The 22,164-nt window shown below is 36.7% G+C and overlaps 1 protein-coding gene across 1 annotated transcript in view; it reads right to left on the reverse strand.

Annotated features, from left to right (window-relative positions):
* Nucleotides 1–15,154: 15,154 nt before the first annotated feature.
* Nucleotides 15,155–22,164, reverse strand: part of auts2a (activator of transcription and developmental regulator AUTS2 a) — a 402,217-nt gene continuing 395,207 nt past the window's right edge. The window contains 4 exon segments of the mRNA XM_059351017.1: nt 15,155–17,789; nt 18,942–19,194; nt 20,057–20,140; nt 20,239–20,319. Of these exon segments, the coding sequence (XP_059207000.1) occupies nt 16,544–17,789; nt 18,942–19,194; nt 20,057–20,140; nt 20,239–20,319 (1,664 nt within the window). The 3' untranslated portion in view covers nt 15,155–16,543.

Below are 22,164 nucleotides of genomic sequence, written 5' to 3' on the forward strand. Positions count from 1 at the left end.
GCTAATTGGGATGTTTTATTTGTCCTCAACTGAAAAATCATTAATGTTATTATCAATATGATAATTGGCAGAGCTGCTTCTGCTGTTTATTTTATGTGTTTGTAAGGGGCCATACAAATAAATGCTACCATTTGTTGTATTGTACCAGCATTATCTTGCAGTGTTTAGAGCCATCAGTGTGTGAGTGTGTGTGTGTGTGTGTGTGTGTATGTGTGTCTTCTTGTACTTCCTACATAGTGAGGACTGGAACACGTTTTTAACCAACAGAGTGAGGACATTTTTGCAAAGTGAGGACATTTCGGCCAGTCCTCACTTCTTTAAAGGCTTTTTTGAGCTTTTAGACTTTATTTTAAGGGTTAAGGTTACAATCAGGTTTATGTAAAGGTAACCATGGTTACCTTAGGGTAAGGGGCTAGGGAACAAGATTATTATAGTTAACAGAAACGAAACGAAATAATGGAAACTAGAATTGAAAAAACATTTTCGTTACTGAAAAAAAAAAAATGAGAGATTAAAAAAAAAGATAATTATGTGAAACTGTATTTTGTGGTTACAAAACTAACTAAAACTAACTAAAATTATAGTGAAAATGTCCTTTGTTTTAGTCTTTGTCATCTTTTTTTCATACATAATGAAGATGGATAAGACAAAGGAAATAAAGGAAACATTTATTGTGACCTCTTTTAATCTCCCACCCAACAAATACCCCATTACAAAAAACTAAAACTAATAAAAACTAAACTGAAACTAAAGCATTTAAAAAAAAAAAAAAAAATGAATTAAAACTAGCAAACTCACCCTAAAAACTCACTGAATTAAAAAGAAAAATCACAACAAAATTAAAACTAAAACTGATGAAAAATCCAAAACTATGATAACCTTGCAAGGGAATTCACTATTGCAATGAGGGTCCTCACAAAGAGAGAAGTACAAGAATGTGTGTGTGTGTGTGTGTGTGTGTGTGTGTGTGTGTGTGTTTGGCCACTTGTTGGTTCCTTCCACTGGCCTACACATAACAGATTCAACAGTGGCAGGTGTTGTGCTCTGGATCTGATGCGTTTCTTTCTTTTGGGGGAATGATTAACGTCACTCTGAGCTTGGTGGCGTATGCTTCTGGGAAATGAGAAGGTCAGGGCTTAGACACCAAATATCTACTCTGAACATAGTCGACATTCACATAATAATGCGTTCCACGTGAGTTGGCTGACTGAAATGTTCTGGTGCAGAAAGAACAACTGCAGTAATTAAAGTTCATCTGTCTGAATCTCACAGTTAATGAGGCCCTGCTGCATCTGGTGTGTGAAGGTCGTCCTCACCCTCCTGGAGAAAATGAAATCAAATTAAACCTATAGGATAAAGTTGAATTGTTTTATGGTTAGATCATATATGAGGCAGCATATGAGTGAGACTGATATGGGATTTTTGAGAATGATTCTGACTTAACAGGGGGAAAAAAAGTCAGTAATTTGTTGTATGCTGGAATAAAATAGATGCACACAAATAACTTTATTAAATAAATAGCTAAATATACATCAGTACTGTATGGTCAGTATAAGTAAATTGCTGACAGTTTAAATAAAGATAAAATAAACAACAAAAAAATTAAGTTAGTACAACCCTGATTAAAAAAAAATGGGACAATGTCTAAAATGTAAATTAACATGTGTGATTATTTGCAAATCATTTTTTACATATTCAATTGTAAACTATCCAAAGACAATATATTTATAATAAAGTCTAAACTGAAACCTACTCAGTATACACAAACATTGGGACCAGAGCATGTGTTACATCAGCTTTTCTTTCAACAACACCAGTAAAGTTTTGGAACTGAGGACAATAATTGTTGAAGTTTTGAGAGTGAAAGTCTTTCTCATTCTTGATGGATAAACCACTTCAGTTGGGATCTTTTTGTAGTATTTTTCAATGGGAGACAGGTCTGGACTGCAGGGGGGCAGGTCTAATACCTGCACGCTTTCCTTTGAAGCCATGCTGCATCCTTCTGAAATAAAGGATGTCCCTGGAAAACATGTTGTCTGGATTGCAACATGTGTTGCTTCAAAACCCGTACGTACCTTTAGCCTTCAAGCATCAGTGGTGCCTTCACAGTGCACCCCATATTGTCACGATGCTGACTTTTTATTATTGCACTGGTTACAATCTGGATGGTCCTTTTCCTCTTTTTTAAAAATGTGACAATTTTTGACAAAAAATCGACATGCTATAGTATGACTTTTTATTTTGTCCAATTTTTGGACTTCTCATAATATGGTGATTTTCTGTCATTTCTGAACAAACTGTGCTCTAGTATGTATTAAACTACAATAAAAAGGTAATTTTAGGCATTTTAAAATTTAACCATTTTTGCTAAAAATCAACATGCTATGTGACTTTTTATTTTGTCCAATTTTTGGACTTCCCATTATTTGGTGTTTTTTTGGTCACTTCTGGACATACTATGTTTTAATAGCAGCAACAGACTATAATAAAGTCACTTTTTTTGACAAAAATCGACATACTATAGTATGACTTTTTTTTTGTCAAATTTTTTGGATATACCATGCTTTGGTGTTTTTCTGTCATTTCTGAACAAACTGTGCTCTAATATGTATCAAACCACAATAAAAATGTCATTTTAAGCATTTTTAGGCATTTAAAAATGTGACCATTTTTGACTTTTTTATTGTCACTTTTTTTTTCACATTTTAAAATTTGACCATTTTTTCCCCAAAGTGTTCTGATCCCATGTAGTAATGTCATGTTGTACAGTCATGTTGGTTTTTAACACAGAGCTAATGTTGAAGACTAAATTCCCTGCAATTGTGCATTAAGAAACGTTATTCTTAACCTGTTGGATTATTTGCCTATGCAGTTTTTCAGTGGTGGACTTTGCCCCATCCTTGTAAACAGCTGAGTCTTTCAATGATGCTCTTTTCATACCCAATCATGACTTTTTTTTACTGTTAATACAGTACTATTTGATCAATATTAGTCAACAGCTGACAATTTAGATATAGAGTAACACTATTTCTCAATCTCTCTAAGCATCATTTTCTGCTTGATATGTTCTGTAAAAAAAGTGATATCAGCATGTAGGACAATATACATGCTGATATCAGTTTATGTCTGTCATTTCTGAACAAACTGTGCTCTATTATGTATCAAAATACAATAAAAAGGTAATTTTAGGCATTTTAAAATTTGACCATTTTTGACGAAAATCGACATGCTATAGTATAACTTTTTATTTTGTCAAATTTTTGGACATAATTTTGTGTATTTATGTCATTTCTGGATAAACTACCGTCTAATATATATCAACAGAAGTAATTTTTTAGCACTTTTAGGCATTTTAAAATTTGACCATTTTTGACAAAAATTGACATGCTATAGTATGACTTTTTTATTGTCACATTTTTTTGACATCCCATAATTCTGTGTTTTCCTTTCATTTCTGGACAAACTATCTTCTAATATGTAATAACAACAACAAATCTAATATCGGTTTATAAATCGGTTGAGCTGTAATGATGAACCGTGACAAAGTCGTTAGAGAATAAAAATGAAGAATAAAATGCAACATGTTTGAAGGACATGCTCTTGAACAGAAAGGTGACTGCTTTTATCTGTTGTGATACCAGCAGTTATCCTCGGCTTTCTTCTGTCACATTGGAGCTGTTTGTTTGTCTTCGAAGGTCATGGCTGTGACAACATTCCTGTTTTCATTCCTGCTTCCAGAGAGGCAGCGCCCAAGTGTTTTTATCCATCAAACATGTTTGACACGCAGCTTCTGACATGAAGTTCAGCATCACACCTTCAGATGCTCCAGTTTTCATCCTAGCAATGACCTCAAACATCAAACTTACGTACAGGATGATCAAAAAACTTTTAAAATCAGTAAAACATCTGTATTTTGTAAAGGGGCGTACAGCTGCAGTCAGCTTGAACCTGCTGTCAGAATACGTTTACATAGAGGTTTAAGAAAATAAACAATTCCCCCAATCTGCCTGTTTCTTCAGAGACGCCATCGTCAACATTTTATTTTTAAGTTTAACAAAAAATGGATTTACCTTTTTTTTTTTTTAAATGTTTGATGTTTTTCCCTCATTTCTGGACAAACTATGTTCTAATATGTATCAACAGACTAAAATATAGTCATTTTTAGCTTTTTTAGACATTTTAGAATTTGAACAATTTTTTGACAAAAATCGACATATAATAGTATGACTTTTTTTCTGTCCAATTTTTGGACATTCAAAAAATTTGTGTTTTTCTGTCATTTCTGGACAAGCTTGGTTCTAATATATATCAACAGACTACAATAAGGTAATTTTGGGCATTTTTAGGCATTTTAAAATTTGATCATTTTTGACAAAAATAGACATGCTATAGTATGACTTTTTTTCCAAATTTCAAATTTTGGACATCTCAAAATATGGTGTTTTCTGTTATTTCTGGAAAAGCCACCCTACTACATGTATCAACAGACTATAATAAGACCATTTTGAGAGTATCGGGACATTTAAAAAAATGTATGACTTTTTCATGAAAAATTTCGACATGCTATAGTATGACTTTTTTTTAAATTTCAAATTTTGGACATCTCAAAATATGGTGTTTCCCCCCTATTTTTGGACAAATTACACCACAACATGTATCAACAGACTATAATTGTGTTTTTTTTCAAAAAAAATTTTTTTGAGGGGGTCCTATTTGGACATCGCATAATATGTTTTTCAATATGTTAATATGCAAAAATCGACATGCTATAGTATGACTTTTTTAATATAATACAGCGTTATAATATTTGAGGCCAGTTCTTGCTCTTTTGATCTAATCCTTTCCAGAATTCACCATTAAATGATTCAACTAATGATGAATGAATTGTGCTGCAGAGGCCTGAGCACCAGTTTAATCCCAGCAGAGGAGCCGACAGCGGTAGGTCGGCACCGCTAGGTTTGTGTTTATAGGCTTTTTTCTCAGGAGAGTGGAAACACCAGGGGAGTTTTACCACTGAGAATGGGAAGCCTTCCCATTTATAAACAGGAAAGTATTTTTAGGAGCCGAGTGTGTTTGTTTGGATGTGATTAGAATTGTTGTCAGCAGGGAGAAAAGACTATGAGCATTCCCTCATAATTGCTTTTTTTTTTTTTTTTTCTCAGGGAAAGGGAGGTGTATCAGCCGGAGCCAGTGTAGAATATTAAGGTGATGGAGGACATGTACTGTGTGTTCCTTAGGAAGGGGAAGTGAATCTGTGTCCCAGGTAGTTTTCTTCTTCTTCTTATGCTTTACCAGCCTCCTATTTTGCATAAGCCAGAGACTAGTCATTTCCCACAGACAGGTTTTGTTTACCGTAGCATTGAGGCGTCAGATGTTCCTGTTTGCACATATCATGTGAGCTCAGAGACAGAGAGAGGTGTGCCGTCAATTATGAGACAGATGACTCTCAGTATTGGGATGAATTCCAGGCTCCAGGGTTTAGACAGCTGACAACGAGGAGCGAGGCTGTATTTGCTCCTCAGATGAGCTCAAACACCTCACCATGCTGTTCTTCCAGTCTGACAGCGTGTGTGTCTTCCTTTCATTCCACGTAAATACTCAACATATGATGCTGGTCACAGGAAGTCAACCTGCCAAACTGGTTCTCGTCCCTCCAGTCAAATGAGGAACTGGGGCCAGCGTGTTCTACCTGCTGTACAGCATCCGTCCTCTGAAGCTCTCTGTGTTGCTGCTTTGTCTCACCTTACAACAGACGAGTGTGCACTGATGCCACCTTGTGTTCATGAAGCTACTTGCATGACCAAAGGGACATGGAAATGAGTGCACAGGTGTCTGAGTACATAAATTAGGTTTTTAGCTTTTAATCAGGTAATTAGGTGGTGGAGTTAACCCTCTGGAGTCCACGAAAGCGCGGCTTCTTCATGATGTCAAAAAAAGATACAAAAAAGACCAAAAAAGACACAAAAAGACTTGGAAAAAAAACAAATTTACCATAAAAGACACAGAAGACACAAAATCACAAAAAAGAGACAAAATGACCAAAAAAGACACACACAAAAATAAAAAAAGACACAAAAATGACAAAAACTACACAAAATAACTAAATAAAGACACAACAACAGACACAAATGACCAAAAAAGACACAAAATGACAAAAAAAGACACAAAATAACTTAAAAAAAAAGACACAACAAAAGACATAATGACCAAAAAAAGACACAAAAATGACAAAAAAGACACAAAATAACTAAAAAAGACACAAGAGACACTTAATGACTTACAAAGACACAAAAAAGACATGAAAAGGATTCAAAAATGGACAAAATAGTCCAAGACTCCATAGAGTTAATAACAATTTCACTCCTCGTCTTCCCTTCAGGCTATTAGCAAGTTTTGTCTTTTAAACGTTCAACTCTGTTGTTGTTTTTAGCCTCATAAAGTTTTATTTTGCAGTAAACACAAGTAGGCTAACGATTAAACCTTAGTATAAACTTTTAATAAAATAGCAGAGCTGAAAGGATTCAACTGGCAGAATATCAATAGGCAATAAAAAAAATCTTGTATAAACAAATAAATAATAGTTTGATGCCAAATATTCACTGGTTACAGCTTTCCAAATCTGAATATCTGCTGATTTTCTTAGTCTTCTGTGATTGCAAATCAAGTTCTTTTTGGAGGTTAAATGTGATGAGATTTTTTTCACTATTTTCAGTTTCTGCTTATTTCTTAAGGCCTAATAAAAAGTTGTATTGCATTAACTTTAGCTTAATTTAACCAGAAAGCTGTGATAAGATTGAAAGTGTCCTGGCCCAGAACGGCAGCAATAACATGAATTAAATTTGTAATGTAAGAATGACTACAAAACAACCTTAAAGACACAATATGTAACTGTTCTGTCTTAAAATGAATAAAAATTACTGGACCTATGTTCTATTTTGAGTTGTGAACTTCTGTTATCCAAAATGCTTATTACTTTTTTTCTCTTCAAACCCAGAGAAATCAATTATTTTAATCAAAGTATTGGTCTTTTTTTTTTTTTTGGTGGTTGGAACTAGGTCTGCACAGCGTCACACAGAATTCTTAATGTAAAACTGTAAGAATTCTGTAAAAATTATCAAAAAAAAAATGTACAAAATTACAAAAAGACACAAAAATTACAAAACAAACAACAAAATTACTAAAATAAGACCCAAATTTGAAAAAAGACACAAAACTACAAAAAAAAAGACAATTAAAAAAAGACACAAAATTAGAAATTTTGAGATCAATTTTTAGTAAAAAATTACCTGAAAAAGACAAAATTACAAAAAATGACAAAAATGACATACAAAATTCAACAAAATTCAGTGTTTTTATCAGCTTTAATCACCTGGTTTGATAACAAAACCTCCTGACCCTTTATTGATAGACCCCATAGTGGCGTGAAATGACACATTGTGCGTTTAAAAAAGCTATCTAAGTACAAAAAATAAAAATAAATAACAATAATCTAAAATTGACTTTACAAAGCTAACATTTCAATCCTCTCAAATATCCCACTGGCACACTGGCTTCCAATGCAGAGATTTCCTCTGAGGGATAAATTAATTAATTAAGGAAATCATTGGCAGTTTAATTGCTATTAAATGATTATAAGCTGTTTATTTGATCAGTTTAACGCATTAATTGGGAGTTTTTAGTTGGATCGGTGTCTCTGTAATCAATGGAGGGAGACATCCATCACTTACTGATGAAAGAAGCTGACTGGCTTTGTTGTGTTTTGTCTCATCAGTCGTCTCTGTTGTTGTTGTTGCTGTCAGTTGTCAGTGTGTTGTTTGTTAAAGAAGTTGCATTCAGAGGATCCCATTTGCAGTGAAAGCCCATCAGACAGCGTGCTGTCAGCCCTCATTAATCAGCAGCCTCTGTCTATCAGCACGCTGGATAGTGTCTCTCTTTACACACTAATGCTTCTCTGTTGCTCTCAGGCACTTACTTCCTGTGATTCTTGATAACGACTTAATCTGGCTGCAGAATAGGCTAATTATAAGCACTCTGCCTGAATGCGTAGCTTTGAGGAAAATAGAATTGCTGTGAATAAACTGAGTGAATGCTCAATTTGTGCACCTTTTTGCCAAAAATAATGAGACTCACATGATTTTCCAGTCGTTTTGAATTTGAATCAGTCAGAAGTTGAGTTCTGTCAGTTTCTGTGTTCTTCTCATGTGGTTTTCTCTAACGGCCATTTCCTCAAATTGGTCCATCTGAGCACTGTCTCTGGATGTTGCAGACGAGGAATATCTAGGGAAGAAGCTCAGAAACATTAAAACCTGAAGAAAGCCAGATCCTGTCCAGTGGAGGAAGGATTTGTAGCATGCTGAGTATGACTTTTTTTACAAAAATGTTTTTGTCATCTCAAAATATGTTTTTTTTTTCGTCATTTCTGGAAAAAAAAACTATACTACTACATGTATCAACAGACTATAATAAAACCATTCTGAGAGTATCGGGGCATTTTAAAAATGTTATGACTTTTTCATGAAATATTTCATTTTATTTCAAATTTTCGACATCTCAAAATATGGTGTTTTCGCCCCTATTTTTGGACAAATTATACCACCTCATGTATCAACAGACTATTATTGACCCATTTAAGCATTTTAGGCTTTTTAAAATATGACTATTGTTGATAAAATTCGACATGCTATTGTAGTATGACCTAGTAATGCTTTTGGACATTCATCAAGTGCTTTCATATAACTCTCTGCTGCTTTATAACTTTATCATTTTATCAATAATAAAACCTGCGCTAGAGGCTGAAAGCCAGGTCCTGTCCAGTGGAGGAAGGATTTGTAGCATGCCATAGTATGACTTTATTTTTCAATTTTTTTACATCTCAAAATATGTTTTTTTTGGTCATTTCTGAAAAAAAAACTATACTACTACATGTATCAACAGACTATAATAAGACCATTCTGAGAGTATCGGGGCATTTTAAAAATGTTATGACTTTTTCATGAAAAATTTCAACATGCTATAGTGTGACTTTTTTTTATTTCAATTTTTCGACATCTCAAAATGTAGACTTTTCCCCCCTATTTTTGGACAAATTATACCACCTCAGAATTTGAAAAAGTGTGGGGACCCTTATTGAACTTTTCTCTGGTTGTGAGGTGCAAAGTTGTTGTTGTTGTTTTTTTTTCTTTTGTTTTGTTTGATTTTGTTTGTCAATTCACTTGTGTTATGTGGAATATGTGAAATGTGATGTCTGTTTTTTAAGAGAAATGTAACTTTGTGATCATGTTCCACTGCTGTCTATAAATGTGTAAAATTCAATAAAAATACTGTGTAAAAAAATTATACCACCTCATGTATCAACAGGCTATTATTGACCCATTTTAAGCATTTTAGGCTTTTTAAAATTTGACAGTCTTTGATAAAAAATCGACATGCTATAGTATGACTCTTTTTTTCCCCCTCAATTTTTGGACATCCCATAATTTAGTGATTTCCTGTCATTTCTGAACAAACTATGTTCTAATATGTACCAACAGACTATAATAAAGTCATTTTTTTAGCAGTTTTAGGCATTTTAAAATTTGACCAATTTTGACAAAAATCGACATGCTATAGTATGACTTTTTTAGTCCAAATTTTGGACATCCCACAATCCCATAATAGGGTAATTAATAGCCCTCTGCTTGAATGCGTAGCTTTGAGGGAAATAGAATTGCTGTGAATGCTCAATTTATGCACCTTTTTAACAAAAATAATGAGACCCACATGATTTTCCAGTAGATATTTTAATCAGTAAGAAGTTGAGATCTGTCAGCTTCTGTGTTCTTCTCATGTGGTTTCTCTAACAGCCGTTTCCTCATGTTGGTCCATCTGAGCACTGTCCCCGCCGTGCTCTGTCTCTGGATGTTGCAGACGAGGAATATCCAGGGAAGAAGCTCAGAAACATTACAGTTTTTCCTCAGTCGCTTTGTTGCATTTATCACATCACTATTAACATTTGCACAACAACAGTTAGTTCAACCTCAACCTCCAGTCATTTGTGCTCATCATAGTAGCAGTTTCTCATTCCTTACAACAAATTATAAATGCTTTTGGACATGCATCAATTGCTTTCATACAACTTTCTGCTGTTTTATAACATTATCATTTGCTTATGTCATGTCAATCAAAATTAACTATACTTGTGAATGTTGAATAGTCATTCCATATAAAACGAATAGTCCTCATTTCATTGCTTGAGTCATTACATACAAAAATGTTGAACTAGTTGTCAAATTTTTTTTTTACTGAAAATGTCTCTGAAAAGTGAACAATTTCTCTCAGGTGAACCTCAGCTTTCACTGATGAGAAGGACTGTGTGACGCATTGTTTGTAGAGAAGTGGCTTATCATTGGTTGCAATCACTCAGAGCTGAATCCCATAAACCTATAAACACTTTACAACATATATGAACCCAGCAGGACATAGTGTGGACCATTTCTACAATACTGTGACACTGTACTGTGCACAGCTCTACCCAAAGGGACTTTATGTTTGTTGTAAATAATGGTGTATTTTTTCTTTTGCAAAATGCTGTGAATAAATTAGAATTGCAAAGAGCATATGCAGTAAATATATGAAACATACATATTCAGTGTGTTGCACTCAGTGATCTGTTTCGTTCTGAAGAGTCAGCTTTTTCAAAACCAACATGGCTCAGTTCAAAATTTTGTTTCAAAACAAAGCTTCTCATCTCTTCTCTGACATGATTTTGACATCAGATGATTTGCTACCACTAAATACAGTAATGTGTAACTTTACTGTAGTTTTCAAATGGCTGTGCAAATAGTATATAGTGCTGTCTTGAGCATTTTCAGGTAAAGATCTGACTGTTTTGCACTGGAAAATATTTACAGAGTAAACTGTCATAATGAAAACATTTGACTATCACATTCTTAAACATGGTGTCAGGACTTTTCATCTTGGTGTCACTGACACTTTCATTGACATGAATACTTGCTTTTGAGGAATGAGCTATCCATTTTGAGCAAGTAACACGCTTCTGCAGGTTATCAACTAGGTTTTGCAGTTTGTACTAATTGTTTTGAGAAATGCATTAACTGTTGTGCAAATGTTAATAGTGATGTGAGAAATGCACCAAAGCGACTGAGAAAAACTGTAAAACCTGCGCTGGAGGCTGAAAAGCCAGGTTCTGTCCAGTGGAGGAAGGATTTGTAGCAACATCCAAAAGCAGTTTACTCAGACAGTTTAGGATTTTGACACTCGCTACTTAGATTAGGCCGTTCCAGAAATAGCTGATAGAAGCAGCCCGCAGCTCTGGCTGAAGACAGAACACAATAGCTGTGATGATCTCATGACTAAGGTAAATACATACCTGCATGTGGGTGGTCACTGAGCTGCTGACCAGGCTGGAAGGACTCAGTTGTTACAAAGATATGAGAGCTAAAATGATCAGGTGCTTAACCATCAGTCCACTGCCAGAAAACTAATCAGCAACAATCACTTTAATGTCAATTTGTCAAAAACAGCTGTTTCTGTTTCCAGCTTTTGAAATGTGAAGTTGCTTCTTTTTTTTATTGTCTGACTGAAACTTTTAAAAACAAGCTAATTGAACAGGTCAGTTTTACCTTTGAGAAATTCTAATCAGCACTTGATTACTTGAATAAATTATCAGCAGAATCATTTTAAACTAGGACTTAAAGTACAATTTTGAGGTACTTTTATGTACATTTTATGTAACTTTATACTTCTACTCCACTACATTTTGAGGTAAATACTGTCCTTTTTACTCCTCTACATTTAACTGACAGCTTTAATTACTTTTCAGGTCAAGATTTAAAATGACAAACATGATACATTTAAAATGATTACCCATTTTAATAAATTAAACCAATAAATTAAACCATTATTCTGAATACTTTTTTTATCCTTTTATTCCTTTTTCTTTTTTTATTTTTTCTTTATTTTATTTTTTATTATTATTTTATTTTCTTTATTTATTTTATTTTATTTTATTTTATTTTATTTTATTTTATTTATTTTTGTCACGCTACTGCGCATGCGCGGCCTTATCGCGCTACTGCGCGTGCGCGGCTCCGTCGTACTACTGCGCATGTGCGGCCTCATTGCGCTACTGCGCATGCGCGGTTTTGTCGCGCTACTGCGCATGCGCGGTTCTATCGCGCTACTGCGCATGCGCCAAAAAGCCGCACATGCGCAGTAACGCAACGAGGCCGCGCATGCGCAGAAGCGCCACGGGGCCGCGCATGCGCAGAAGCGCAGGGAAAAAAAAAAATAATAAAAAAATAATAATTAAAAAAAAAAATAAAAAAAATAATAATAATAAAAAAATTAAAAAAATTAAAAATTCAAAAATTCAAAAATTCAAAAATTCAAAAATTCAAATAAAAAAATTAAAAAATTAAAAAGAATAAAAGAATAAAAAAAGTATTCAGATCCTTTACTTCAGTAAAAGTACTAATACCACACTGTGAAATCTCCACTCTGCTTATTTTAACTACCTAATTAACTTTTAAGTCGTTTAATTTATAAAAATGGGTAATCATTTTAAATGTATCATGGTTTTCATTTTAAATCTTGACCTGAAAAGTAATTAAAGCTGGCAGCTAAATGTAGAGGAGTAAAAAGTACAATATTTGCCTCAAAATGTAGTGGAGTAGAAGTATAAAGTTACATAAAATGTACATAAAAGTACCTCAAATTTGTACTTTAAGTCCAGTACTTGAGTAAATGTACATCGGTAATTTCCACCATTGCTACCTCTTCTAACTTATAAATATCAGTTAAGAGTCCTCCTTCAGACACTGTATGAATGAGGATTAAAGGGATAGTTTGTGCATTATTATACAAAACTTGTTGTTTTGTTGTTATTTAATAATTTGAGTATTCTTTGGGTTATCAAAATTCTTTTAATAGAAGAATAAGAATAAAAATAAAGAATCATTAGAAATACAATAGGGACCTCGCAGGTCGTTGCCTGCTCGGTCCCTAATTAAGGCTGCAATCATTTATTTATTTACCAATTACTGTACTGTCAAATATAATTTATTAAAGAAGGGTTTCAAGATGTAAGACATGAAAATGCAGTCTCCATTTCCATCAAAAAACACATTTACCAATGATTTAATGTACTTAATGTTGTTGTTTAAAATCTAAAGATATTTTATTGACAGTGATATAAAACAGAAATGCAGCAAATCCTTTTAAGAAGCTTTAAGCAGACAGTAATTGGAGCTTGAAAAATGACAGAAATGGTTGTTTATTATCATACATGGGTAAGAATACCAGAAAATATTCACATTTAAGAAGCTGAAAGAATTGCTTAAAAACAAAAAAGTGATCATCAACATTGTTGCTGATTCATTTTCTGTGGACTGACTAAGTGATTCATCAGCTTTAATGACAATAATCATTCTGTGCCAACCGTACATCACCTCTTGAGGCCTTTGGAATAATAGTTTGTATATTCAGCAGTTTGGCGCCCTCTTCTGGTCCAGAGCCTGAACTACCACATTACTGTACCAAGAGCACTTTATGCAGGTCTGAAAGAAAAATTAGAGTTGGTCCCAGGAGCAGGAGGCATTTAGTTGGCAGGAGGAAATACAGCCAATCCACATTTCCCACCAGTGACGGATCGAGCCAACATCTGATTGATGCATGACCTGGGTGCTTCGGTGCTAAACATCAATCAGAGAAGGGTGCCATGAATGCTGTGGTTATTCAGCGTAATGGGAATGTCAATAACTCTTGCATCCTCTGATGAATACACAAGTACCGTGCCATGATTCACCAGTGAAGGCTGCTGATGTTTAAAGCACTGTTATTGAACCGAACACAAGCCCTCACTTGTCCGAGTAGCTGATGTGGTGTGATGCATGATGTTTCCATGGTTTAACCGTTACCAAGCAATTTTCTAGTGAGTCAGCACCTATTGGCGCTGCGGTGACGTGAGAAATAACAGTTTTCATCTTGTGGCTCTTCAGGCGAATGATGACACATGATTAGAAGTGACTCTATCAAGTGACAAAATCTTCATAGCTGCTTTAAAACGACACAATCAGTAGCACTCTAAATCTATCTATAAAGCAAGAAGCGTCTGTGTGTGTGTGTGTGTGTGTCTAGGGCATATCTCTCTGACCGTTAGTCAGACTGACCTCAGTTTTCGTATGTGGCTTGCGCATCGCCCAAAGGTGTGCATCCTCGATTTTGAAGATTTTTGAAGATGATTTTTTAAAATATCATCATTATTTACCTAGGACGTGTTGCAGCATTGCACTGTTTCCGATCGGATGCCTTTTAGTGGAGCTCCGCCCCATTGTGTGATAGGCCTACACCTGGTCAGTAACACAATTCACTCTGGATTTACAACCTGACTCATCTCATCTGTAAGTCTATTTAGCCTACCTATCTTTAGGTGGTTTAAAGAGCGCTACAAGGTTCGGTTTTCCAATAATATTCAAATAGTTTCCAGCGAATATCAATGTTCAATGTGTATGTGCTGGATGGTGTGGTACCTTATGAAAAGTAAGTGTTTTATGGAGTTGCAGATGTTGTTCTAGCATGATTAGCATGCTAAACTGAGATTTAGCTTTATTCACTTCTTATGTTGCATTACTATGTAATTCAGGGATGACATTCATGTTGCTTAGCGTAATGCCCATAATCATTTGATATGAGATACTTACATGTAATATAATATATCAGCTAATTGGGTTCACGTTGATGTACTTTTAGCGCAGCATACTGCGTAATGTGCTATCTCATGATTAGCATGCTAAGCGGAGATTTAAGCCCTTTCTTCTGCATCAGTTTGATCCAATGAAAACAGTAAAAACAAAACTTTATTAACTGACAGCTAAGCATAATATGGACGGAAAGATAGCGTTTCTGTGTTATTTAAGGTTACACTAGCAAGAGGCATTAGCATAACCTACAAAATACAATCTCCCACTATACGAATACATACTTCCTACGGGCACTGCACTATTACTTCTGATGCAAGTTAGAGCGCTACCTCCAAGGTAGTTTATCCTCCATGGGAGTCTAATGTGGAAAGTCATTAACTGTGTAAGCGTAGTGTCAAAAAGAAATATGGGCTGTTTATTCAGCTCAGTTGGTGTAGGAATAAAAGCCCCATAGACAGGGTTAGTACACATTTTTTAATAACATGGCACAATTTACATAACACAAGTTTAAATGAGGAGCATGCTGAAGATTCAGTCGCTTATTTTTTTTCTCATTTTTGTACATGATCTAGAAAGACTTCACTTTTTTCCCTGTACATGGTTAACAGCAAAAAAAAAATCTCATTTAACAATCTTTTTGCAATACGCATCGACTAACCACTATGGCTCCGGTGGACATTTTCATGTTGGATTAAAAAACACTGCACGACATGATATCACAGAGTTTGAAGCGCACAACTAAACCTTCAGTGGACTACTAAAATAGATCTCTGCTCATTAGAAAGAAACTGTCCATAGTTTAGACTTGCTTTTTTGTCTTTTGATTTTGTAGGTACAACAACTCAGGAAAGCACTTTAATACACTGTTTGACCAACAGAACCTATGTCCAAAACATGTACTTTACACTCCTTGAATAGGGCAGATGTGCTGTCATGGTGTTCAATGTGCTGCATTCTCCCCAGAACAAGACTGGTGGTAACTGAGTGAAGAAAAGAGTTGATATTTGTGCTGCTGGCTTTTTACATTAAACATCTTGGAAATGCAATACCTCCATCAACTGTTTCTAGGATTGTCACCACAATTGATCAGATTTGAGAGAGTTCTCAACCTTTTTGCTGAATCCAAATGACCTAAAACCTCCTGTGTGGATCAGTTAAAGCTCGTAATCTGTCTGCATGGACCCAACGTGTGTCTGAGTTGTGGAGAGAATACAGCCGTTTGTCCTTTATCGTTCAGCAGTGGTGAGAAGGCCAGCTTTCAGAAAGGGAGCCCAGACATTTGTTGCATAGTTGAATATGGGGTCTGTTACAATGCTAATTAGCTGCGTCAACCGAAAAAAACCCAAAAGAAACAGGAAATAGCAAAAAGCACATTCTGAATCACGGCTGTAATAATACTCCTCTATTTACATGTGTTCAAAGTAAAGCTTTCAAAACACTCTTTTGCATATTTGTACCATGATTTTTAATCCATACAGAGTGAGCACAGCGACTGTACACATTATCTACACACTTTGCTGTCTGTCAGTGCTAAAGTACCTGTACATTCCAAAACTGCTCATTCTTACTCCGCGGCACGTCGCTATACAAGAGAAAGAATGCACACAAAAAGCTGGAGCAAACCGCAAAAAAACCTTTGAAAAATCTTTTTTTTTTTTGTTCCATGATTATTGTCTCTTTGTAGTTTTATACAAAAACAATTCATTTAGTGGGCATGTCTCTGCCCACATAAGTTATTCACAGCTATGTTACAGTCTTGCTTTGCCCAAAGCTAAGTGCTTGGTGTGAGTTCAGTGTTAGTGAGGCACAGGGCTGCAGGGGCACCGAGTCTGCTGAGGCCCAGCTCACCGCGCCTCGATGTCTTTGTGAGCCGCTCTGTCTCTGATATCTGTGGCCATGGGCGTAGTCCGTCTGGGCGAGCCGGGGCGGGCACCCAGTGTGGGGATGAGCGGGGGCGGGGCGCTCAGAGAGGCGGTGGGCGGTGTTTTGTTCAGGATACCGTTCTGATGGGCGGTGGCCGCGGCGGCCGCAGCTGCCGCGGCTGCAGCCGCCGCCGAGGGGCTGACCCTGGAGTAGTGCATGCCTGGGAGTCCAGGGGCCATGAGGCCCTGGGCGGGGTGTGGGAGGTGTCCATCGAGGGCAGGGTGGTGCATTGCGGGGTGGAGGCGCCCATGCTCGTAGTCCTCTCTGAGCATGTTGAGGCGCTCGCGCTCCTCCAGGTGGGCGCGCTCGTGCTCCCTCCTCTGCTCCAGAGCGTGGAGGTGGTCGCGGTTAAAGTCATGCGGCTCACGGTCCCTGTAGGAGCGCTCGGCCTCATAGAGGCGGGGCGCGGCCAGCCGGTGCAGAGGGTCGTTCCTTAGCAACAGGTCCCTGGCCAGAGGGTCCCGCCTGTGGATGTCCAGGCCCCTGTAGGGGTCCCTCATGGGGTCCCAGTGGAAGGCAGGGTAAGGGAACCTGTCAGCGCCTGGGATGGGGCTGATACCCATGAAGGGCGCCACCACTCGAGTTCTCTCCAGACCGCTGATGCTGTTGATGGGGTGAACGCCGGCCATGCTCATGGGCATCGGCATGGAGGCGGGAGGGTGGAGGTTTGGCGTGGAGGGTGCCTGTGTCGGGTGCTCGCTGGCCCTCTCTGTGGCTCCATCCTGCTCCTCCTTCCGCTCCTCCTTCACCTTCACCTCACTGTTCTTCTTCTGGTGCTCATACGGCAGCTCCGCCTTCTTCTCCAGGACGTCCCGGCTCAGCCCGCCACTGGGACGCTCCAGGCTGGTCTGCCTGACGTAGGGTGACGGCGTCCCCCTGTTGGACACTTTGTCCTCGGACACTCGGCCGTCGTGGATGACGGGCGTGTCCTTGTCGCTGTGCTGGTTGTCTTTGAGCTTGTGGTCGTCTGTGCCGTTGTCTTTCCAGGAGTCGGAGTGCTCCCTCTCCCTCTCTTTGGCCTTGTTCTCCTTGTCCCTCTGAGGCTCTCCAGGAGCCGGGGGCAGGTGGTTCCTGTGGTGCTCAGGAGGCCGGCTGTGGCCAAGGAGGCTGATGGGGTTGACGGGGACTGGGGACGGATGACTTGAATGGCGCTTTTCTACAGAGTCCCTAGAAACATAAAGAAAGTCCCACTATCAGTACCAGTCACTTATAACTTCTGACCAACAGAATAACTGGCTGAAATCATAGGCTCAAACAAAGAAAAATGTTGTGTCTTTTTTTGATCATTTTGTATCTTTTTTTAAAAGTAATTTAGTTTTTTTTCTGTCATTTTGTGTCTTTTTTTTGTGGTAATTTTATGTCTTTTTTGGTCATTTTGATACTGCCTCCAGCAGCCCCCAGGTAATTTGAGTTTGAGACCCGTGTTCTACAAGGTTCAACTCGGGCCTGATCAACAAATAAACAACAGATTAATTGGCTGAAATCAAACGCTAAGACAAAGAAAAATGACAAAATCCCAATAGGTACCCACTCGGGTTGTCAAAAGTATCGATACTCAAAAAAGTATCAATACTAAAACGTTGTATCCGGATACGATACTCATTTTCCAAAGTATCAATACCCCCCCCACCTTTCATTTCAAACTGACCTATTACTGATGTTATTGTGGCCGGTGGCCTGCATTAATGTTGGCCATGTTATTATTAGCCATTAGCTGCAGCTAGCAATTAAAGGCTGACGTCACGTTATTGATTATAATAAATAAATAAATGAGGCACGTAGTATGCCCATATTATGTTAATTGACACAGTGTCATTATACATAAGCATAGAGTTAATAAGTTTACATAAATGTTGGTGACTGAAAAGTGTTATTTTCTCTCTTGAAGTCCCAGAATGAAGCAGAGAAAAGTCGACTTATCAAGCTTTCCTAATATTGTGCACAGCATACAACCTCAAAATATTGTTCTTTTTGTTATTGTTTATTGTATTTATTTATTTTTTGCACTACCTCAGACCTGAAGCTTGTTATCATAGTTACAGTTTCTTTTTTCACAACTGTTTTTTATTATAAATATTTAACCTGTGGTTCTGTTCATTTTTACATGTTGCATTTTTCTTGTTAATAATTTTGGGGTCTTTGTTTTTATCCTTGTATCGAAAATGGTATCGAGTATCGAATATTTTCCTGAGTATCGGTATCGAGTTGAAAATTATAATATCGTGACAACCCTAATAGGTACCCACACTTCTTTTTGAATATTTCTATTCAAGGAGTGACAGTAACTCAAGCTAGAGTTTTCATTTCGGCAGCACCCACCTGTCTTTGTCGTCTTTATTGACCAGCGAGTCCCGTTTGTCAGAGTCTCTGTCCCTCTCGTGTGAGCTGGCGGAGGTGCTCCTCTCAGAGTCTCCGGGCTTCAGCCAGGGTGGCGGTGTGGGGAAGGAGGGCGGCGTGCGGTGCAGGCGGTTCCACGGCTCCTGGTGGCCACTGTTACTGCCGTTGTTGAAGTGCTGCTGTGCGTTGGGGCCATCTTTATGGCCGAACATGGAGTTGGCCGCTGTTAGGGATTCAACACGTGGAAAAACACGAAAGGACGCAAGTTAAATGCGTATCTTGACACCTTGCTCTTGCAAATACCAGTATTTAAGTTCTACTCAGTGATGATCTTATACAACATGAGGCTATACTGCCCTACAAAGTCTGACTGCAGTAACTACATTTTTGGTCAAAATTGAGTTATAACCAAAAATGAACCCCTTGATGTCTGTTTTATCTTGTGACAAAGTTTTAGCTTTCAATTTTGCTTTATTTCAGAAAAATAATTATATAAAAAACACAAAACCCAACTCAAAACCAAGCAGTAATTGTACTTATCTGCTTTGGATATATATACTAATCTAAACATAAAAATAATAGAAATTATACGTTTTTTTGAAAGGGAAATAATTATCTAGATAGTGATCAAGTAAAAAAGAGAGATACAATTATATATAGACTAAAATATAACATTTCTTTATAATATTAAGTCTAAAATATGCATAACTTTGAATAGAGCTGTTAAACACTTTTAAATACACTTTTGAAATGTTTATTCACTGAAAACAATATATAAAAGCTGAAAGAAGATGACAACATTGTAGTTACTGCATTCTGTTTTTGCATTACTAATAGAACCTTTTACAGCAAAACCAGAGTGCAGTAACTACATTTTTAGGGTCAAAGGTTAAATAATTCTTTATTTGAGCATAAAAATTACAAATTAGTGTCATCACTTATCTACATAGAAACAATTTGGCTGGCCAGTTTTAAAAAACTTTAAAAAGCAGTTTTTCTCAGGTTTAAAATTTGCTTAACTGCAGTTAGACTTTGTAGGGCGGTATAGTGATTGTTAGACAGCAACCAACAGTATCATTCATGAGGCTAAAACTCACTTAGTGCTGGATTGCCCAGTCCCCCGAAGGCTGATGAACTGAGGGATCCCAGTCCTCCAAATGATGCAGGTCTACTGAAAGGTTCTGGAGGGAGACACCACATGTTAATATACATACATTCACATCGGTGTTTACCTGTTTCAGATGGACACTGAGGAGAAGTGACCTGAGGGTCGTCTTACCTAAGTGAGATGTTGGGGCGAGGAAATTTCCAGGATGGTGGGCCGGATGACCGAAAGGACCTGCTGATGGGTGAGTGGGACCTGAGGAAGGCATCACAATAACCATATAAGATATATAATATCCATCAACTGCTGACTGCAATATGACTAGTGTGTGTTTGACAAAACAAAAGTCCGCTTTCACTTTTTCTACAAGGTTCAACTCGGGCCTGATCAACAAATAGCTAAATCTGCAGTACAGAAATGCTGTCAACATTACATACAGTTGCAAGATTAAGTATGTGAACCCTCTTATTCCACCATCACTCTGAATGATTAATGCATGGGTCTCAAACTCGCGACCCGCGGGCCAATTGCGGCCCTCGTGGCGATATTTTGTGGCCCCCACCTTGATATGAAAAATGAATGCGAGTTTTGTATGAATTGCACTTCACCGTGTTGTGTGTGGAAGGTCCCTTTAATCATTTTTTTTTGTGTAATTTTGTGTCTTTTTAAAATAATTTTGTGTCTTTTTTAGTAATTCTGTGTCATTTTTTTGGTAATTTTGTGTCTTTTTTTTTTGGTAATTTTGTTTCATTTTTAAGTAATTTACTTTTTTCTGTCATTTTGTGTCTTTTTTGGTCATTTTGTGTTTTTTTTTTTGTAATTTTGTGTCTTTTTTGGTCATTTTGTGTTTTTTTTTGTAATTTTGTGTCTTTTTTTGGTCATTTTGTGTCTTTTTTAAGTAATTTAGTTAAGATTAAGTATGTGAACCCTCCTATTCCACCATCACTCTGAATGTTTGATGGATATGTTAAATAAAGACATGGAATAATATAATTGTTTGTGTGGTATTAGGTTAAGCACATTTGTGTATACTTGGGACTTACAGATCACATTTTGTGACAAATTAATGCAGAAAACCAGGTAATTTCAAAGGGTTCACATACTTTTTCTTGCAACTGTAGTTTGTCCACTAGAGAGCACTGACAAGCTTATTTGTTTAGTGTAAAATGTCCAGCTCAGTACATATCTTTGTCAAAATTTGAATTACATCTAAAACATCAGTCAGTGTGTTGTTATGACTGTTTGGCTGTAGGGAGGCAGTGGTGGTCGGGGTTTGTGCTCCACTTTGGTCGAGGCTCAAAAACCTCTAGCTAATGGATAGATCGCCATGCAATTTGGTACAGACATGCAAGGCCTCCAGAGGACGAATCCCTTAACTTTTCACCTTGTGCCATCATTAGGTGCTTTTGTTTGTTTAGTAAGAAATATGCAAATATTGATACTGTTTCGCTTCAGCCATACTGTCAACCAAAACTCAAAGAGAGATGAACCGGTTAGCTCTTTTATCTTGTGACAAAGTTTTAGATTTCAATTTTGCTTTATTTCAGAGAAATAATTATATAAAAAAACACAAAATCCAACTCAAAACCAAGCAGTAATTGCACTAACAATGGTCTGCTTTGGATAAATATATATATATATACTAATTTAAACATACAAATAATAGAAATTATAAGTTCATTTGAAAGGGAAATTATTATCTAGATAGTCATAAAGTAAAAAAGTGAGAAAATTATATTAAGACTAAAATATAAATAAATAAATATAACATTTCTTTATAATATCTATAATAAGTCTAGAATGTGCACATCTTTGAAAGAGTTGTTAAACATGTTTAAATACACTGATAACAAAATCAGTTTTGAAATGTTTCTTTACTGAAAACAAAATATAAAAGCTGACATCATCAATGTAAATGGTTGTCGGCCGAGTTTGGATAAGTGGTTATGGATGATTAATAAATAATTATTCATACATTAAAAGATAGATGCTCCACATCACACTGATGTTGTTATTGATCATAGACTAATTGTGCTGATTTTGCTGCCTTGGCTTTTTTCACAGCTTTACTGAGTAGCAATAATTTAAGCAGACAGCAGT

Source organism: Centropristis striata, chromosome 15 (genome assembly GCF_030273125.1).
Source record: "Centropristis striata isolate RG_2023a ecotype Rhode Island chromosome 15, C.striata_1.0, whole genome shotgun sequence".
In the NCBI taxonomy this organism is placed as follows: domain Eukaryota; kingdom Metazoa; phylum Chordata; class Actinopteri; order Perciformes; family Serranidae; genus Centropristis; species Centropristis striata.